This window comes from Struthio camelus, chromosome 1 (genome assembly GCF_040807025.1).
Source record: "Struthio camelus isolate bStrCam1 chromosome 1, bStrCam1.hap1, whole genome shotgun sequence".
NCBI lineage: Eukaryota > Metazoa > Chordata > Aves > Struthioniformes > Struthionidae > Struthio > Struthio camelus.
In genome coordinates, this window is record NC_090942.1 from 124,816,134 (window position 1) to 124,835,327 (window position 19,194).

The 19,194-nt window shown below is 44.4% G+C and overlaps 1 protein-coding gene across 3 annotated transcripts in view; it reads left to right on the forward strand.

Annotated features, from left to right (window-relative positions):
- The first annotated feature begins 1,028 nt into the window (after positions 1–1,028).
- Positions 1,029–19,194, forward strand: part of ABCG1 (ATP binding cassette subfamily G member 1) — a 67,415-nt gene continuing 49,249 nt past the window's right edge. Inside the window, exons 1-3 of one of the 3 annotated variants that reach the window (XM_068914860.1) lie at positions 1,042–1,138; positions 2,145–2,326; positions 4,442–4,685. In XM_068914860.1, the coding sequence (XP_068770961.1) occupies positions 4,466–4,685 (220 nt within the window). In that variant the 5' untranslated portion in view covers positions 1,042–1,138; positions 2,145–2,326; positions 4,442–4,465. Of the gene's footprint in view, positions 1,139–2,144; positions 2,327–4,441; positions 4,686–19,194 lie in introns of all 3 variants that reach the window. The other 2 variants (XM_068914850.1, XM_068914843.1) reach the window with 2 other exon arrangements.

Here is a 19,194-nt window from a genome sequence, read left to right on the forward strand (position 1 = left end):
TGCACTTGGAAACTTCTTTTTCTCAGTCCTGCACGTGTATTACCCAAGACCTTGACTATCACAGGAACCTTTGAGGAAAGCATGACTTAGATTATCGTGACTCCGAAATCTGTGCAGAAATACCCAAGCTTGCTTCAAAGCAATTAAAGGGGACGTTAGTGACAGTCTAACATCAGCATTGAGCTCTATGGCCACTACAAAGCTACAGGAGAATGATGGCAGATATGTTGGTAGCTAGCTGTTTGGCACGGTAACCTGACTGGGTAGAGCTTTCGGCCACGGGGTAGCAAGGCTAACCTAAGTCAACTTAAAACGTAAAGGGGGATCTCCAAGTCTGCAGTGCAAACACACCTCTGTGAATGCCATGCACTGTGCTTGATGGGCAAGTATCCGGTGCAGGCTTGCTTCAAGCTCTCTGTCCTTCACTGTACTCAATATCACAGGACCTTAGTGAAACGTAGGAAAAAAAGAAAAATAAATAAAGAAAGAAGGAAACTCGCTGTCACTTTTGGGCAGACTTTTTTCTCCCATTTCTGACCCACAACGTCTTGCTTGGTTTACGTATCAATTGCTTGTGATTTGTGGTTTAGGCTGCCGGTCCCAGGGCCGGAAGAGCCAAAGCGAGAGCTGGCATGCGGTGTAATTCGGTGGTACTCGGGTAGCCTGTCTCCTCGGGGAAGGAGCCGCATCCCCTTCTGGGACCTCGTGCAGAAGCACCCGTTATGAGCGATGAAACAGCGCTCGGCGCCTCTCCGCGCGCCCTGAGGGCGTCTGGACGAGCCGTTTCCAGCGTCCGGTTCCCCCGGAGAAGCGTCTGAGAAGTGTCTCCACAGGGGCGGGCGGTGAGAAAACGCCGGTCACCCGGGAGGAAAGGCAGCGGGACGTGCGAGGGAGCTGCGGTTGCGAACCAGGGCCCCCGCCAAAGGCAAAGGCAAAGGCGGGGGCGGGGGGGCAGCCCCGGGCCGGGGCAGAGGCGGTGCCCCCCTCTCCCCCCCCGGCGGCGGAGGCCGAGGCCGCTCCCCGCGCCCGCCCCTCGCAGCCGGCACGGGCGGGCGCAGGCGGGGAGCGAGCGCTGCCGCCGGCGGGCGACGGGCACATGGCATGTCTGATGGCGGCTTTCTCCGCCGGCACCGCTTCGGTAAGGCGCTCTCCGCCCGTGGCGGGGCTCCGGTGCGGGCGGCGGCGGCGGCGGCAGCCGGGAGCCGGCGCGGGGCGGCGGAGGGGAGCGGAGCGGGGCCGCGGTGCGCGGGGTGGGGGGGGTCGGGGGTCTGCGGCGCTGGGGCCCACGGAAAGCCGAGGCTGGGGTGTCCGGTACCGGGTTGCCGGTACCCGGTATGGGGAGGCAGCGGGTTTGTGGTCCGCCGCCCGTAGCGGGATTTGACCGCTGGTTACCTCTTGCCTTGCGCTAATAAAAGGGGATTAGTGGCTTTTCTGAGCATGCTCCGTGCTCCGCGACCGCATCCTGTGATTCTCCCCCCCCCCCCCCCCCCGATTTACTGAGGGGCTATAACCTTTCCAGCGCTTTTATATAATGGCTTTGGTGGAAGGCTGGTAGGTTGGAGGAGGAGGAAATTCTGCGGAGAAGTTGTTTGGTAAAGGAGCATGCAGAGCATGTGGGATCCTTGCACTACTTTGACTGGGAATGTGTGTATTGCTGTGCCTGATAGACACCATGAAGCAATTAAACTCCGTATAGGAAATTGAGAAATATAACTGTATGAAATCGGCTAAGATAAAAGCAGAGTCTTTCAGCGCATATGCTGATTTATTTCTGTTGTACAGGCTAATTTGAAATGAGCATCCCTTTAAAATGCACGCATATCAGTGGAAAAGCAAATGATTGGTTTATAGTAGTAGATGTATGCAAGGACTGGAAGTGCGTTCAGAAAGTAGTTGTGGAGGGTGCAGTTAAGGCTGTGGCTCTGGTAACCGTTGCTATTGCCCATCTCTGAGAAAGCAAAGCCGTTCCCGCAGCTCAGAACCAGTTGCATGATCCTGGGCTCCTAGGGGTGATCATGACCCACAGCAGGTTGTCCCTGGGGGAAGAGAGCATATGACTAAGGTTGGCATGACTGTGTCATACTCTGCTGAAAGCAGGCATTTCAACCCACTGGATGACTGAAATTCTTTATTTACTGTCCCAGGAAGAAAATCCTCTGGTATCACGGCCCTACGTGATTAAGCCAGATTGCAAGAAGAGAGCAAAGATCTTGTCCAAAGGATGCTTCTTTTTGAGTTGACTTAAACTGGAAAAGCTCTAACTGTTGCCTAAATACTCAAGCTGACTTAAACTGGAAAAGCTCTAGCTGTTGACTGGATACTCAAGGTGACCTATTCATTGAGAGTTAGTTTTTTGGATGCCTCCTCTGACATGTGAAGTTACTCAGAGGTTTCTGTGAACCAAACAAGCACTTAAGATTGCCTTTGCCTAGGCACATAACACGTAGAGTCACTTAAGAAAGTAAGCCTTGAAAACGTGCAGAAGCGCATGTTGTTAGTTCACCTTCTCCTTTTATTTTCTAGGCAAGAGGGAGGTTCTCCTGGCTTAATTGTTCAGTTCTAAGATGTTTCATATTACACTGTTCAAATTACATACATTACTGTCAACTATTTAAGAAACTGGGAGTAAGACTTGGTGGATACCTGACCTGAGTTACCTGAGAGCTTTATTAAAATCTCTCTCTTAAGAAAATGTGTTAAGTGGAGCTGATTCTTGTATCCAGAACTAGGGAGCTCATGCATGCAGAATCTGAAGACACTAGCTAACTACTGGGTATGTAGGACTGGTTTTTAGGGTTTTCCGTCAGCATTCATGACAAGTGATTGATCTGAACAGTACTACTTATTCAACATGAGTGGAAAGCCACCACTGTGACAGAGAAGATGAAAATGGCACAGTGAAAAGAAGGGAATGTGACTTCTTAACTGCATTGGAGGACAAGTGTGGGGGGGATAATGGCATGACCTTACAGCTCTTTATTTGAGGATGTTAGCACTGATGCCTTGAAAACTGACAGAGAAGATGAAAATGGCACAGTGAAAAGAAGGGAATGTGACTTCTTAACTGCATTGGAGGACGAGTGTGGGGGGGATAATGGCATGACCTTACAGCTCTTTATTTGAGGATGTTAGCACTGATGCCTTGAAAACCAGTGCAGCACATCTGCTTTTCAGCATATACCTCTGGAAACAGGTAGATTGCTGGACAGATGTGACAGCATGGAAAGTCTAGCACATAAGCCAGCTATAGAAGTTTTTTCCAATCCAGCTCCACATTAAAAATATTAGACGTTGTAGTAGGCAACTGTGCAGTTGCTGGACCCTGCTTATGACATACTCAGAACAACACATGACAATATCCTCTGAACTGTTCAAAATTCTGCTTAGCTGAAGAGCCTTTGTGATTGTTTTCCTTTAGGCCTGGTCCACATCCCATTGATACCAGTGTGAGGTGTCCATTCAGATGAAAGGAATGGAAAAAGTTCTGATTTTATGTGACTAAAGGAGAAAGAGGGCAGGCAGCAGGTCATTGTCACGCTCTGGAGGGGAGGGAGAAGTGATTCAGTCAAAAAAATGCCAAGCAGATTTGCATGGACTTCTGTGATGGGCAAAGTGTGATAGAGGTGCAGCTGCGAGCATAAAGCATTGACCTCAGTGTCAGGGGTGCAGGCTCTGGAGCATGGTTTAACATGTCTATATAGCTGATAAGATTTCCATTAGGGATCACTCTCGAGCAAGGAAGGTGTGCTCCAGTTTGGAGATGTGCAAAGATTTTGGATATAAAGGGCTATGCTTTCCTAACAGACCTCAAGAAAAGAAGGTGTACTGTTCTAGGTTGCACAGTCCCTGGAACTGTTACTGTTGGAGCAAATCAGCCAGAAAAGTGCTCTTCTCCGAATTTGCACAAGTGTGAACGTATGCAATTTCACATTTATACAAATGTATTCTATTTAAAGGAATAAGAGCTTTAAAATGTTTCTGCAAGTAATAGTTGTGCTAGCTCCCCTCCCCTTTTGACTTAGTCCAGGTACAAGCCGTGAAATCAGAGCAACTAAAATCAAATTCTGCCCATGCATGAGAAACAGAATACAAGGTAAAGGGGACTATACTTAGAAATATTGTATTAATCTGATGCAAGGGGTGTTCTATTTTGAAGTAAGATACTAGTGTGCTGTGTATACCCTTCAAGGGAAAACTGGTGCTAAAAGAGGTGGGGTTTGTGCGCTGTGAGTAGGAGGTATGCAGGAGCTCTTTACTTCTTTGTCAAGACACAGGCAGAACAAACAAAAGATTGTTTTATTTTTTCTCTCTTCATGTTTCAGCATGTTGCTTTGCAGGATTCGTATATTATTACATACTTCTTCTGATGCAAAAAGATTTGAAATGTATTCCTAAACCAAAGTTTGTTATGTTTGTCCTTTCTTCAACTTTTGCTCTCTAGAATGCCAGCAATTCTGCTTCTGCTATGGCTGAGCAGAAGTCAGTGTGTGTTTCTGTGGATGAAGTGGTCTCAAATGGCACAGATAACCAAGATGCTCGACTGATGAATGGGCACTTAAAAAAGGTGGACAACACTCTGACAGAAGCTCATCGTTTCTCCTACCTGCCCCGCAGACCAGCTGTGAATATTGAGTTTAAAGAACTATCGTACTCTATCCAGGAAGGGCCATGGTGGAGGAAGAAGGGTAAGGAAAGCTCTAATGTTTTAGCTAATATACACATGTTATCTGCTCGGATGGATGAGTCTGTAGTGGACAGCCAGCTAAGCTAGTTAAAGGGAACACGTTTTCACAGTTCCGTGTTGTTTGAGTTCTTGTTACAGAAGGGAAACTCCTCAGAGTATGGAAACAAATAGTTCCCTCTTCGTGAAAAATAAAGAACAAAGACCGAAAGACAAACTAGGGCTGGAGAGAGCACAAGGAAGCTGTCCCAGGCCTCGTTCAGAAGCCAGGCGCAGTATTTGTCTCTGCTCTGGAAGCAGAAGACACTGCAACGTTTTCAGGGACGTGGAGATTCCCGCTGCCGCCCAGTGGGCACAGGGACACTTCCCTGAGGCCTGGTGCAGTGGTGCATGTGGCTTACTGTAGATGGATATATTGGCCTGCAATAGTTCATGTAACGGTTTATTTTTGTCTCTCAATTCTAAAGTGTCTGAAGTACATACAGTATTGCTGCGCTGCCAAATATCTCTGGCCTGTGGTCTTGCATGTTTACATTTTACTGCTGGAGGGATGGAGCATGCAGTATTTCAAAGAGGGAGGTGGGGAGAAAGCATTTTTTGTTGTTTTCGTTTTTTTAACTTTTTACAGAATAGTCAGGGTTGGAAGGGCCCTCTGGAGATCATCTGGTCATATGCCCCGCTCAAGCAGGATCAACTAGAGCAGGTTGCCCAGGACTACGTCCATTCAGGTTTTGAATATCTCCACAGGTTGAGACTTTTTTACTTTTACAGTAGGCTCTGTTGTCAAATGGTTATTTTTCCAGCGCTCTTTGAGAAGAGCAAGCATCTCGGGCTTTCAGAAGGTACTTGAAAGCAGGAAAAAAACTCTTCTCTTAAAATGCTGTGTTTGGAAGTCAAGGCTGTGAGCTATAGGAATGTCAGCCTATCCATGTTACCTGGTTTTCTAAGATGGATCTCTTTAATCATACCATTTCTTTTATCTGATAAAATTACTGGCTATTACTAGTACTAAATCCTGAGGGTTAGTCAGGGACCAAGATAGTCTTTTGCTTGCTGCTTTGCCAATGCACAGCAAAGAGTTTACAGCCTATAATGCAGGGCACAACAAAATGATGCAGACACTGGATGCATCTCAAGGAAGTGAAGCATAACTACTTTCCCCTCACAGTACAGTTTTACTTAACACAGCTGGTTCTGACATTGCTTCTGGTGCTGTTTTACTGGTGGGAGTAAGGGTATTCAGCCCTGTGCTTTCTAGGCTCTTGGTCTATGCCACTTCTCAAAGGTGGGTGGAAGCGGGCGCTGTCCTTTTTCATCTGCTTTGCGTTCATTCTTTTTATACCTTTATCTGCTTTGTGTAACAATGTGTTATCTAGAGAATTTGTACTTTTTTTTATGTGTGACTAGTGATCTCTTTGGAAGGAAAATTAGGTCATGGAGTAAATTCCTGCTAGCAAAAAGAAGCCCAAGAGAAAATATTGAACTCTTAAGGAGAATTTTGTGTACTAAACGACATAATTGCTCTTCCTTGAGGAATTCTCTCTTAGTAATGCAAATTGGTACGATTCTGTGTTTTAGTTATTTTTAAGAGATAAGACCCTACCAGTGTGCTGCTCAGCTGAGCCATACTCGATACCTGCACTTGCCTTAAATCCTCTGACTTAAAGATTCCACTTGACATTATTTCACAAAGTATATTGCTGCTATCTGGAAATTCTGCATCATTTTTGCAACACCAAGGCTTTAATAGTCTAGAAATGTATGCTATGAAAAACACTGGAGCTACAGCCATAGAAGTGCTTCCATATCTGTGGCAGCTTGTGCATATAGCTATTAATTTGTAGAAGGATGTGCAGGCTCAAGGCTTTAATGTTTATTTTAACATCAAAACTGTGTGTGCACATACCTGCTATCTTTTACTTATTTATTAAAATTGTTGCCATGCTATCCTTAGGAGAACAGCTTGGTTTTATCAGCAGCTATCATACATTGACAATTTTTTTTGTCTTACTGAAATAAAGTCACATTTTGAAGTTTTTTTCCCCCAAGAAATGGGACTGTCCCCAAGTGTCTGATGCAAGATTTATAAACTTACGGTTTTGACTGGATCTCTTTCTTAGTGGCCAAAAATGATCAAAGGGTTCTAGACCAAAAACCTCTGTCTGTGCTTGTTGACATGTTTGTGAGAACCTTGGCTTGGGAAAAAATGGCACATCCTGACAAAATGTCATTCCCTGCTCAGCATTGATGAGACCACACGTGGAACACTATATGAAGTTTTGGACCCTCCAGCTCAGCAGAGATGATGGGAAACTGGAAGGGGTCTGGCAGAGAGTTAACAAATTGGTTGGAGGTTCTGTAAGGAGAGGCTGAGAGAGCTGGACCTGTTTGGTCTAGTGAAGAGGAGACTAAGGGGTGATCTAATAGTGGTTTATAGCTATTTAAAGGGCAGTTATAAAGATGATGGAGTCAAACTCTTCTCAGTAGGGCCAGCTGATATAACGAGCCAATGGCCACGTGCTATATATTTAGCAGCTCATTTGGCAAAACCTCTTCATCGGGAAGGTGGTGCAGCACTGGGACAGGTCACCCAGAGAGGGTGTGAATTCCCTGTCCTTAGGGATTTACAAGAGTTGGCTGGGCAGGGCTAACTTGATCTAGTGTTGGTCATCATCTTGCTCTGATCAGAAGGCTGGACTAGGTGATCTCCAGAGGTCCCTTCCAAGCAGCACTTTTGTGGGTCTGTGAATTGCTAGCTCAGATTATAGAGACCCTCTAGAAATAAACTTTTCTCCCTGCCAAGTTTCCTGCTCCAGGGATTGACTCAATGTATTAGTTTTGATAAAAAAGGTTTTCAGTCAGAGAAATGGAAAATCTGTAAATGGAATTGCTACGTAGTCTCAAATGAAGGTAAGGACCAAAGCAGCAGCTTCCTTGAATCATGTTAGTGGTTCTGCAATTGGAATGATTTGTGTGTGATCTTGGACATCTCTACTGAAAACAAGCAGACTTGTAGATAAATATATCACACTTGAAATTACTCTGAATGCCTTTTACTGGTTTATCCTGGGGCTTTGCAATGGGTTATAATCTGTCTCTGCCCAGTAAAATGGCAATATTGTGCCTCCAAACACTGGTCACTGTATCAGCTCTATATTTCTTGGGGGTTTCCTGCACTAAAAAGATCTCTTATTGCCCTAATGTGAAGTATTAAATTCACTTTCATGTGAGAAGAGAAACACTAAACACACTCTTGAAGGTACAAACTCCAGTGTAGGAAATGCAACTGATTCTTAAAAAACAGAAAACGTAAATAAAGGCACAAGATGGAAAAAAGAAAAATGGAAGATGTTTCTCAGTTCACATTGTTCTTTGGTGTTGATTGTGGCAATAGCGGGTAATGGATGCTGTTATCAGAAAGTGCCTTTTAAATTAATGGTGTTTCTATTCTGATACGGAGCTCAAAAAAAAAATTCTGCTATTTCTGCATCTTCCTCCATGGCCATAATGAATTAGTTAAAACCTTTCAGTGAGTGCTGGATCATAAAGGAAGGAATATAGTTTCCTTGCTAAGACAATTTGTGCCAACATGTTGGAGAGGAATTCTAATAAACAGCACTGAAATAAACAAAAAAAGACTACTCCCATCAGTAAGAATGTTATTGCCAAATAATATTAAGGTTAAGCTCTAAATTAACAAAAGGAGGAATAATTAGTAATGCTGCCATTGTGTTCTGTACTTAGCGCTGTTGTTTAAACTGTGAAACTCATATGCTATCTCACATCATTTACTTTTTATTAAAATCAGGAAAAAATGTGAATTTGCATTGCTTAAGAATGTTTCATTGATCTGCGTTTCAGCCTTCACATCTCTGATGTATCTATTAAATCTCGTTTTTATCTTGACAACAAGAAAGGTGAATTTCATTCTCAGAATTACATGGTAAATGTTGCTTGCTATAAACAGCCTGTTCCACTCATTTTAATGAGTTTTTATCAAATCCGTAGCAAAGACTGGCATGACTCTGGGCTTGATTCATTCGTGGTGTAATTCCTCTTGAAGCTGGTGGTATTAAAAGAGAATGAATCTGCCAGGTGAGTCCTCAGTGAAACAAACTGTATCTTGGACCCATTCAGTTCAGTAGGAGTTTTCATCAATATGGAAATTTGGAAAAGGCTACAGAGGTAAATTTTCCCCGTAAAGCTTTTAGGCATTTTTTCAGCTGGTAGAATGAAATATTTCCCCAATTTTGAAGGAAGAGGTTGAAAAGTGACTTAGCCCAGCTCTTGTGTTGTTGTGGGGGCAACATTTCAGGTTCCTCCAGAACTGCAAATGTGCTTCACTGTTTGAATGCAGTCTTTGCTCAAGTATGTGGCAGTAGTCTCCTGCAGGTTGGCAAGATTCAAAGTTTGCCTAAGCGACCTCCAGGACTGCTAGAGCAGATGCAATCTGTTGTAAGATTAGGATGAACTGGCAAAGGCAGAAAGAGGAAACTTTGCCCCACGGGGAAGTATTACCGCTGCTTAGTCCGAGAATGCTCTCTCCTTTCTTTTAGGACCAAGGAGCCAGCTGGCTTGGAGGTGAAGAGAAAGAGGAGAGTCCTCTGTTAGATCTTCTAAGTACAGCTTCCCTAAATGAGGAAAAGCAAGATCTGCAGAGCTTGAGAACAGGCTGCGGCCAAAATATTCAGGGTCTTACCACAAAGCCATTTATCAAAGGGTTGAGAAAAGATCTGAAAGTGGATCTTATCTTGGCTTCTAAACTCTCTGTTTTAAGTGTATTTTAAATTGAAAATGCAATTTAAAATTCAGAACACAAAAGCATATACTGGGTTTACCAGTTCAAAGAAAAATGACAGACACACAGTTTTAAACGTAGGACTACCTGAAAACTGTTTACAAGAGGATTTCAGCTGCCTGCCGTTTTTGTTATGAGCACCATAAATTAATCTGAATAAAGTGAATGTTTTGGGGATTAAGTTGTAGATAGTCCCAAGTACAAGAAAAACACTCTGAGGACTACCATCCTAATAAAATGAATTCAGTTTTACTTTGTTTGATTCTGTATGCAGTCACACCAAAAGACTTTTATCTGTTTGTTTCTAGGTATTTTTGATATAACATAGGATCCTGTGGCAATACCATTCCTCCATAACTCAAGTGCATCCATGAAGAAAGTAAATATAAAACAGCTTTCAGAACTCCGCAGCAACTTTGGGGTTACTTTTTTCTAGTACTTGTCAGTAGTCATGGTTAATTAGGCAACATTTTAGTTGGAAATTTCTCCATTGTTATTTTGAGGATGGTAATAACTCATTTAGACTGTGTTTGAATCTAAGTTCTGGTAGCGTTTGGTCTCTAGTAACCTCATAGGGAATGGTCAGTCAGAATGTGATCCAGTATTTTATGGAGCTGATTAGTAGCAATACCGAAATTTATGCTCATCAGAAAATGTCATAATTAGATTCTGATTGTTAGGAGTTGTTATGACTCAGACCCTGTGAAAACAGTTAACCAGAGAGGTCCAGCCTTTTCTCACAAGATTATTGCTTCATGACTTTGAGATTCAGCACGCAGATGAGGCTTGCCTGTAAAAGGAGAGGAAGAAAGGACAACGTTTATTCTGTATTGCCCTATAGTGTCTGATGGGGAAATACAGAATCTTTGGCAGGTTGCTAGATATTCTTGAAAACCAAAAGTATCCATCGCAGTCGGAGATAGTGTCATTAGGACAGGTAGAGATATCTGCATTTCAGTTACAAGGTTATGTTAATACTGATCTCTAAATAAGATAGAAGCGTAACACGCTCTCAGGTCGTCCAGACAGCTTTAAACAGGCTGGGTTTTGCTGACTGGCTTTGATGATCTGTTCAGACACGCACGCAAATGTTCAGACTCATTTCTTTGCATCGAGTTAGTTCTTCGCCGCATCTTGTGCGCGACTTCATTTCAGAGCTCCCACCCTCCTGGAGAGATCTGAAGACCCAAATGACAGGGCAAGGGGGAAGGGAGGGGGAAGTATTTGCCCTAAATTATTTGCTAATCCTTGCCAGAGGAGTCGGAAAAAGCCTGTCCTCATCCCTGGTAGGTGCACTGCGGTAGAGGTGCCGCATGCACAGTCTCCCTGGCTGCGGTTACTGGCGGTCAATGCACGGCAGTAACCCCCGGCTGTGGTGCTCCGGCTCTGGGAAGCCCGTCCTGGTTGGCTGCTCCCTGCACTGTTGCTAAGATGAGAGGAAAAGATGTTGAAGGGGAAGCAGTGAAACCCGCTTTGCAAGAGAGGGATTTTTTTTTTTCGCGTTTCCCCAACAGATGGATTGTATTGTTTCCGTCCATTTTAGCCTGCTTTGTCTGAGAGTGTGTTTTTGTCTTGGAGAGCAGAATGTATGCAAAGCAATATGCGTATGTTAGGCAGAATAAACAAGTCACGCTGGTTAAAATGAACTATGATACTAGTAAAAAATCTTTAACCAGACATTTTATGAAATGTTTTTCAATGACTTAAAATGTTAGTAAAATTTTAGTGAAAAAAATGCATGATTTTTAACAGAAAAATTTCTGAATTCATGTTTCAGCCTTGATAAGATCTGTGCAGTTTTTCTTTTACCACTTAAGCTGTCTCAAGTTGGTAAAAATATACTGAGAAATCACTGTTACTGGAATAAATTATGGTGATATTAAGTGATAAATGATGATATAGTAAGTAAGTGATACATAATGATTCCTAGCATCCTCTTGCATGGATTGTATAAAACAGAAGAACAGATTTTGGTCAGCCTTGGGACTGATTCTTCTACAGTTTTTCAGCTGAGTATGAACTTATTTCAGTAGTAGTTCCTCTGAAATGAGTAGAACTACTTATTTTTCTCCATGTGGAACCCATTGTTCTTGTTTGCTGTGGGATTTTTTTTTTTAATAGGTGGTGCTTTTTTGAGGGAAATGTGTGTGAGTTTCACTCAGTGAGTCTTTGTCCCTGAGTCCTGCCTGGTGGGAGTAGAATATATTTCCCTTCTTCCTTTTCTTTGTGATATTGTATATTAAAATGAAACATGACCGTAACCAGGAAGTTCTACATTCTAGCCAATATTTTCATGCCATAAATTCTGTAGCTGTTGTTGTGCAAATATGTGGCCAAGGAAGGAAGTTTTAGAGAGAGACCAGCTAAACTATTTCAGAATTTATATGCCAGAGAAGTGGCAATGGCAATGAGGATGATGAGTTGTTGAGAGCCTGAGGTACATTCTCTGCTGTTTCCACCTCATGGTCAGCATGTGTTGGGGGCTGGCTGTAGCTCGCCCTGACAACTGCCCACTAGAGCTTTCTGTACACTGAATGGGATCTGATAAAATGCTTTGCTCTCCTCTGCTTGTCTGTACTCATCTCTTGCATGAGATGCTGAGGTGGGAGAGACTATGTGCACCATCTTATCTTGAGAGATGGCGTGCAGCTGTGCCATGCGGATAATGGCACAGCAAACCACTGATTGGCATATGGGTTTACTTTTTTCATGTGATGGTATTTCAAAGTAGAACTTGATCCAGAGTCTGAAGGTGTGTCTGAAATATGAAAGACATCAGAGTCATTTTGCATTTGTAAGACTTCGTCTTAATGACGGTTGATCAGAGTGCTCCTTAATCTGAATAAAAGGGAAGAGAAATCACCAAAGCAACCAAGAATCACAGAATCGTTTAGGTTGGAAGGGACCTCTGGAGATCATCTAGTCCAACCTCCCTGCTCAAGCAGGGTCACCTAGAGCATATTTCCCAGGATCACATCCAGACGGGTTTTGAAAATCTCCAGGGAAGGAGACTCCACTACCTCTCTGGGCAACCTGTGCCAGTGCTCTGTCACCCTCACAGTGAAGAAGTTTTTTCTCAGGTTTAGAGAAACCATGTCTCTCTTGTCCTGGGGAGCCCAGAACTGGACACAGTACTGCAGGTGAGGCCTCCCCAGGGCTGAGGAGAGGGGCAGGATCACCTCCCTCCACCTGCTGGCAACACTCTGCCTAATGCACCCCAGGATACCATTGGCCTTCCTGGCCACAAGGCCACGTTGCTGGCTCATGTTTAACTTGTTGTCCACCAGCACTCCCAGGTCCTCCTCTGCAGAGCTGCTTTCCAGCAGGTCAACCCCCATCCTGTCCTGGTGCATGGGATTATTCCTGCCTAGGTGCAGGACCTTGCACTTGCCTTTGTTGAACTTCAGGAGGTTCCTCTCCGCCCACCTCTCCAGCCTGTCCAGGTCCCTCTGAATGGCAGCACAGCCTTCTGGTGTGTCAGCCACTCCCCCCCCTCTCCCCCCACACTGTAGTATCATCAGCAAACTTGCTGAGGGTGCACTCTGTGCCTTCCTCCAGGTCATTGATGAATACGTTGAACAAGACTGGACCCAGGACTGACCCCTGGGGGACACCGCTAGCCACAGGCCTCCAACTTGACTCTGCGCCATTCACCACAACCCTCTGAGCTCTGCCATCCCGCCAGTTCTCAATCCACCTCACTGTCCACTCGTCTAGCCCACACGTCCTGAGCTTACCTAGGAGGATGTGATGGGAGACAGTGTCCAAAGCCTTGCTGAAGCCCAGGGAGACAACATCCACTGCTCTGCCCTCATCTACCCAGCCAGTCATTCCGTCATAGAAGGCTATCAGATTGGTCAAGCATGATTTCCCTCTGGTGAATCCATGCTGACTACTCCTGATCACCTTCTTGTCCTCCACATGCTTAGTGAGGACCTCCAGGAGGAGCTGTTCCATCACCTTTCCCGGGATGGAGGGGAGGCTGACAGGCCTGTAGTGTCCTGGCTCCTCCTCCTTGCCCTTTTTGGAGACTGGGGTGACATTGGCTTTCTTCCAGTCCTCAGGCACCTCTCCTGATCTCCAGGACCTTTCAAAGATGGTGGAGAGCAACCTAGCAATAACATCTGCCAGCTCCCTCAGCACTCGTGGGTGCATCCCATCAGGGCCCATGGATTTATGGATGTCAAGTTTGGACAAAAGATCTCTAACCTGAGCTTCCTCAACCAAGGGGGAGTCTTCCTTTCTCCAGACTTCCTCTCTTGTCTCCAAGGTCTGGAATTCCTGAGGCCTGGCCTTAGCAGTGAAGACTGAAGCAAAGAAGGCATTCAATAACTCTGCCTTCTCTGTATCCTCTGTCACCAGGGCACCCACCCCATTCAGCAGCGGGCCCACATTTTCCCTGGTCTTCCTTTTGGTCTTGATGTCTTGGAAGAAGCCCTTCTTGTTGTCCTTGACATCCCTTGCCAGATTTAATTCCAGATGGGCCTTAGCCTTCCTTGTTGCATTCCTGCACACTCTGACAACGTCCCTGTATTCCTCCCAAGTGGCCTGTCCCCTTTTCCACGTTCTGTTGACTTCCTTCTTCTGTTGGAGTTTTGCCAGGAGTTCCTTGCTCATCCATGCAGGTCTCCCACCCACTTTGCTTGACTTCTTGCTCAGAGGGATGCACCACTCTTGAGCCTGGAGGAAGTGATGCTTGAAGATTAACCAGCTTTCTTGGACCCCCCTTCCTTCTAGGGCCCTACCCCATGAGATTCCCCTAAGTAGGGTCCCTCAAGAGGCCAAAGTTAGCTCTCCCAAAGTCCAGCGTTGAGATCCTACTCATTGCCCTGCTTCCTCCTCGTAGGATCCTGAACTCCACCATCTCGTGGTCACTGCAGCCAAGGCTGCCCCCAACCTTCACATCTCCAGCCAGTCCTTCCTTGTTTGTTAGTACAAGGTCTAGCATTGCACCTCTCCTCGTTGGCGTCTCCAGCACCTGAGTCAAGAAATTATCATCAATGCTCTGCAGGAACCTCTTGGTTTGTGCCTAGCTGTGCTGTCTTGGCAACAGATGTCAGGGTGGTTGAAGTCTCCCATGAGAACCAGGGCCTGTGATCGTGAGGCTACTTCCAGCTGTCGGTAGAAGGCCTCATCGATGACTTCCTCCTGGTCAGGTGGCCTGTAGTAAACCCCCACAACAGTGTCACCCATGTTACCCTGCCCTTTAATCCTTACCCATAGGCTCTCAACTTGCTCTTCATCCACCCCGAGGCAGAGCTCCATACATTCTAGTTGCTCCCTCACATAAAGGGCAACTCCACCACCTCGCCTTCCTGGCCTGTCTTTCCTAAAAAGCACATAGCCACCCGTGACAGCATCCCAGTCATGTGAACTATCCCACCATGTCTCTGTAACTGCAATGAGTTAACTCATAACTGTAACTGAATAGAAGCTAGCCCAAGAGTAAAAATTTTTTAGAGTCTATTTTTGCTTGTGTATTTAAATGTCATATTGAGCTATGCTTCTGGAAGCCCATGAGGTCTAAAATTACATGCTCACTAAGGCAGGGCTTTTGTTCTGTGGGAATTGGAGTTCACAGAGTTCAACTGTATACTCTAAGAAATTAACGTCCCTACACTTCCCTGTAGCATTGTTGTTGTAGGTAAACTGCCTGGCTTTGGGAAGATAGGCTTCAGCGAGCATGGCACTACTCAAAAGTAACAGGCCCTGACTGGGTAAACCCAACTGCATTACGATTTGCACCTGCACCCATAAAACCGAGGGATACTTTTGTCCTTCGTTAGAAAACAATGTTTGGATTTACTCTGAAAATTGACATCTCAAGAATTATTCCAAAAAAAATTAGAGGAGAATCCCAGCAAAATCTACATGATAGTTTAGCACACGGGAATGAACTGATTTGGATTAAAAATGAAAGCTCTGCAAAATGGAGGGTGGGTGTTAAGTCTCAAAATGCCCTTCAGGCAAACTTTAAATGGATTAACCAAAAAAGGCCATGCCTTATCCCGAAAACCTCTGTGGGTAGAGCACTCTTGAGGTACCTAAGGAAATATGTCTAATGTAGAAGAGGACTGAGTTTTTGACAGAAATAACTTGAGAGTCTAGGTCAGCTAGCTGCCGCACAAAGTCAGAGAAGGTACACCTAGCCAGTGTCCCTTCTCTGACAGTAGGCAAAGTTAGATGCTTAGGAAAGCATATAAGAACAGGCAGATATATAGAAACATTTACCTGGGTTCCAACTTGCAGCTCAGCTCAGGGGTTTCCAGAGCCAGATGTTGTGTTTAAGAGCTCTTGGTGGACATTTCTTTCATAAAATTACTCTGTAGTTTTCTGAAGCAAAGCAGGCTTTTGCTATTTCTCCTGTCACCTCACTGTTTGCCTCTTTCTCAAATCGTTTAGGAATAAGGTGAGCAACGCAGAGCCCAGTATAGAACCCCTGAGACTTGGGGGTAACTTTGCTCCATTCACTGACTCCTGCTCTTTGTTTCTGGTTGCTTTATCTGCTTGCTTGTTTATATGAGAACCTCCATTTTTCTTCGTGTCAAATTCATTTCTGTAAGAGCTTTAGTAAGGGACCTTGCTGAAACTTGCCCATGATTGTAGTAACATCCATGTTGGAGGAAAAAATACCTTTTTTTTTTTTAAGATATTACTTCCAAAAGACATCAAAAAAGCATTGGGACAATAACAAGATGATAGGTTAGTGGCTCAGATTGCCTGCCTACTGTACAGACTTCCAGGCTTTGAACTTAAAAGTAAGCTGTTTCCATAAGGGGACAGCAAAAACATAAGCCCTTGCCTAGACTAAGTGGGAAATTTAGTTCTCTAGGATAAAAATAACTTAAAAGAATAACTTTAGTATCTAGGACTGGAAGAGCCCTCCTCGTCAAGCTGCGGGCCAAGCTGTATCAGGCAGTAACATCATTATCTTTTTCTTGATACCAAAGCTTATGTTGATTAGTAAAGGAGAGACTAAGAGTTCGCACATCCCTCCAAATCAATTTGGAAGAACTATGGAATGGAAGAACTATTGCACTTTTCAACCAATGATTTAATTTGTTCATCCCCAAAACAACAGTTTAAATATGATGGAAGAAGGTCACAACATGTACATAGAAGGCCAAGAAACTCCAATAATTTTCAGTAACTATTTAAATCTCCATAGCTTCCTACATGTTTTTATGTATTCCATTTGTTCTGAACTTAATTATCAGGAGGCATCTTGGAATATCCCACTGGTGATACAAATGTTTGCAAGTGACTCTCTATGTGCTTTAGTACAGGTGGTTAAGTTTAATTTGGTCTTTGGAGCCTTTCTTTCTTAGCAAAGAAGATTTTAGAATGAATATTTGATAGAGTATGTAAGAGGTAGTAGAAAATACAGAAAGACTAATGCTGTGTAAATATCTGTAGAATGAGGACAAAATAATTCCATCTAGAAAAGGAGGTGGCTGAAGTCTTTTATTGCAATATGAGTCAAGACTCAAGCACAGGAAACCTTTTTAATTACATTTGCAAACTGGAATTTGTTGTCACTGTTAGGTTTGTATTTTCATTTACAGTACCTTTAGCCTTTGTGGGAGGAACAAATGCACTCTGAAGGCTCTTGATTCTCTTCAGAGAGCATAATGATGAAGTAGTCCAAATTCTTAATGGAAGGAAGTATGTGGAATTACAAAATAGTCAAAGTGAGTTAACCACTTGTTTGTTTGTTCATTATGCATTACATATCTGTTCCGAAGAAAAATAAATGGCAGAGACCTTGGCTTTACAAGATAATTTACCGTCTGCCTCTCATCTAGTATCTACAGCCTACATCTTTTGTGTAAGAATCATACTTCTTTCTGCTTTGCGTGTTTAGAATAATAACACATGTTGTTTATAACTGGAGTACATCTGCTACAGAGAGAGGAGAAGATGAAACATGCAATGGTCAGGCTCCTAAATAAATGAGACCTGTGCTCTGTCTCCTGCTCTTCAAAGAGTAGGCTTTCATGCTGGGCAAGAGAAGACAGGAATTTCACATGCGGTGATGCAGTTAACTAATATGAGAATGGAAAAAAAATACCTGCAAGTTTCAATACTATCGTTAAGCACTGGAATTAAACTCTGCCCTGAGTCACATCTGCTGTGTGCTTCTGGAACCGCTCAAGTGGATGAAGCTGCACAGAGACAACATGGCTGGTGTATTTTTTAAGGATGATCTAGTCATTACCTCAAGTGCTTGGGAAATTAAGCACTTTAATACCATAGGCATAACAGGGCTAGAATTGGTAAATGAATACCCAATTAAAAGGAAGGGGATTGAACGTGAATACTTTGCTGTTGGAGAATAGGCTGTTATTTTATCTGGGTCAAAATGCCACTGACTTCAGCTAGCACTTACTGAATATTTGTGAAAATGAATATCAGTGCCTGACTATCTAAAATATTATCTGAGTTTCATAAAGTTGTAAGCTGCAGGTGGCTGCCTGGGATTGAACGCCTCCTCCTTATCCCGGGCAGGTGAATGTCACATGCTGCCACCAGAGCAATCTGAGCATCAGAAAGATGAGGAAAGGTGCAGAGGGGTGCAGCTCTGCAAAGCTGGCCAGGAAAGGTTACTCTTTTGGGTTTGGCTTCCGACCCTGAATCTTGCAGGATTATTTGAAGGAGAAGTTGCCCCAGAGGAACAAATTGACAGTAAGTAGATATTACGCATGCAGAAACCGAACCGGGGCCTTTTGGAAAACCAGTTGGGTCAAATTTCAGCTCTTTTTTAATCAGAACTGTGAATTTTCATGAGAAGATGGGATTTTAAAACAAGACTGTTAATGGCAACTGAGCCCAGTAGGCTTTAGGCCCTGAAGGGATTCCTCCTGCCCCAGCCCCATAGATGGATGGCAGCTGTGGTTTTGTGTTTACAGGTCCAGCTAGCAACCAGGTTCGGCATATATTCCCAATAGGCACATACACACATGCATGCAGTGCACGTAGCCAGCTGTATGGACCAACACAAACACAGCAGTGCCTTTACCGGCTCCCACATAAACACAAGTGGCACCTGAGCAAATGTGAGCAATGCAGATGGGATGGCTCGCTGCAGTTCCTCCCCTCTGGCTGCTTGGGATTGCAGCCCGCTGGTGGGTTATCTGTGCACACAAGGTAGGTCTCTCCAGTAGTTAGTTTTAGATGCTTAGTCTGCCCAGTAACTGGTCCAGGTGCTGGTCTCCTCCACTTGCTAGCACCTGGACCTATGAGCCCCTCAGGTTTGTGGCTTCCCACTCTGGTGGCCAGCAGCACCCAGACCTCTTCTGCTCACCAGCTAATCCCCCTTGGTATTTGCTAGTGTTCATGCACACAGAGTGCATTCACACAGGAGACAGTAGGAACTAGGATTTAAAAAGAGCATGGGATAGACTGTGGTGATCAAGAGCAGGGCTCAGTCAGATGAGCATATTGACCAGCCACCTGTTTACATGCATCTGGCCCCTTTAATTCCCTTTTCTCTCTTATTTTCCCATGCTTGTTCTTCCTCAGTCCTTCATCTGTCCCTTCTCACACCCTGGGGCTTTCCCCTAAACATCCTGAGGCAAGTTTTGCATGCCCTCTGTAATTCCCCTAAACATTCATAATTAGCTTTACACAGTTCCAAAATTCTCTTCCCTCTGCATGGCATGGTAAGTGCTATTCCCCTGCAGGCAATTGCCCCTCTGGTTTGCCTGGTGCTCTG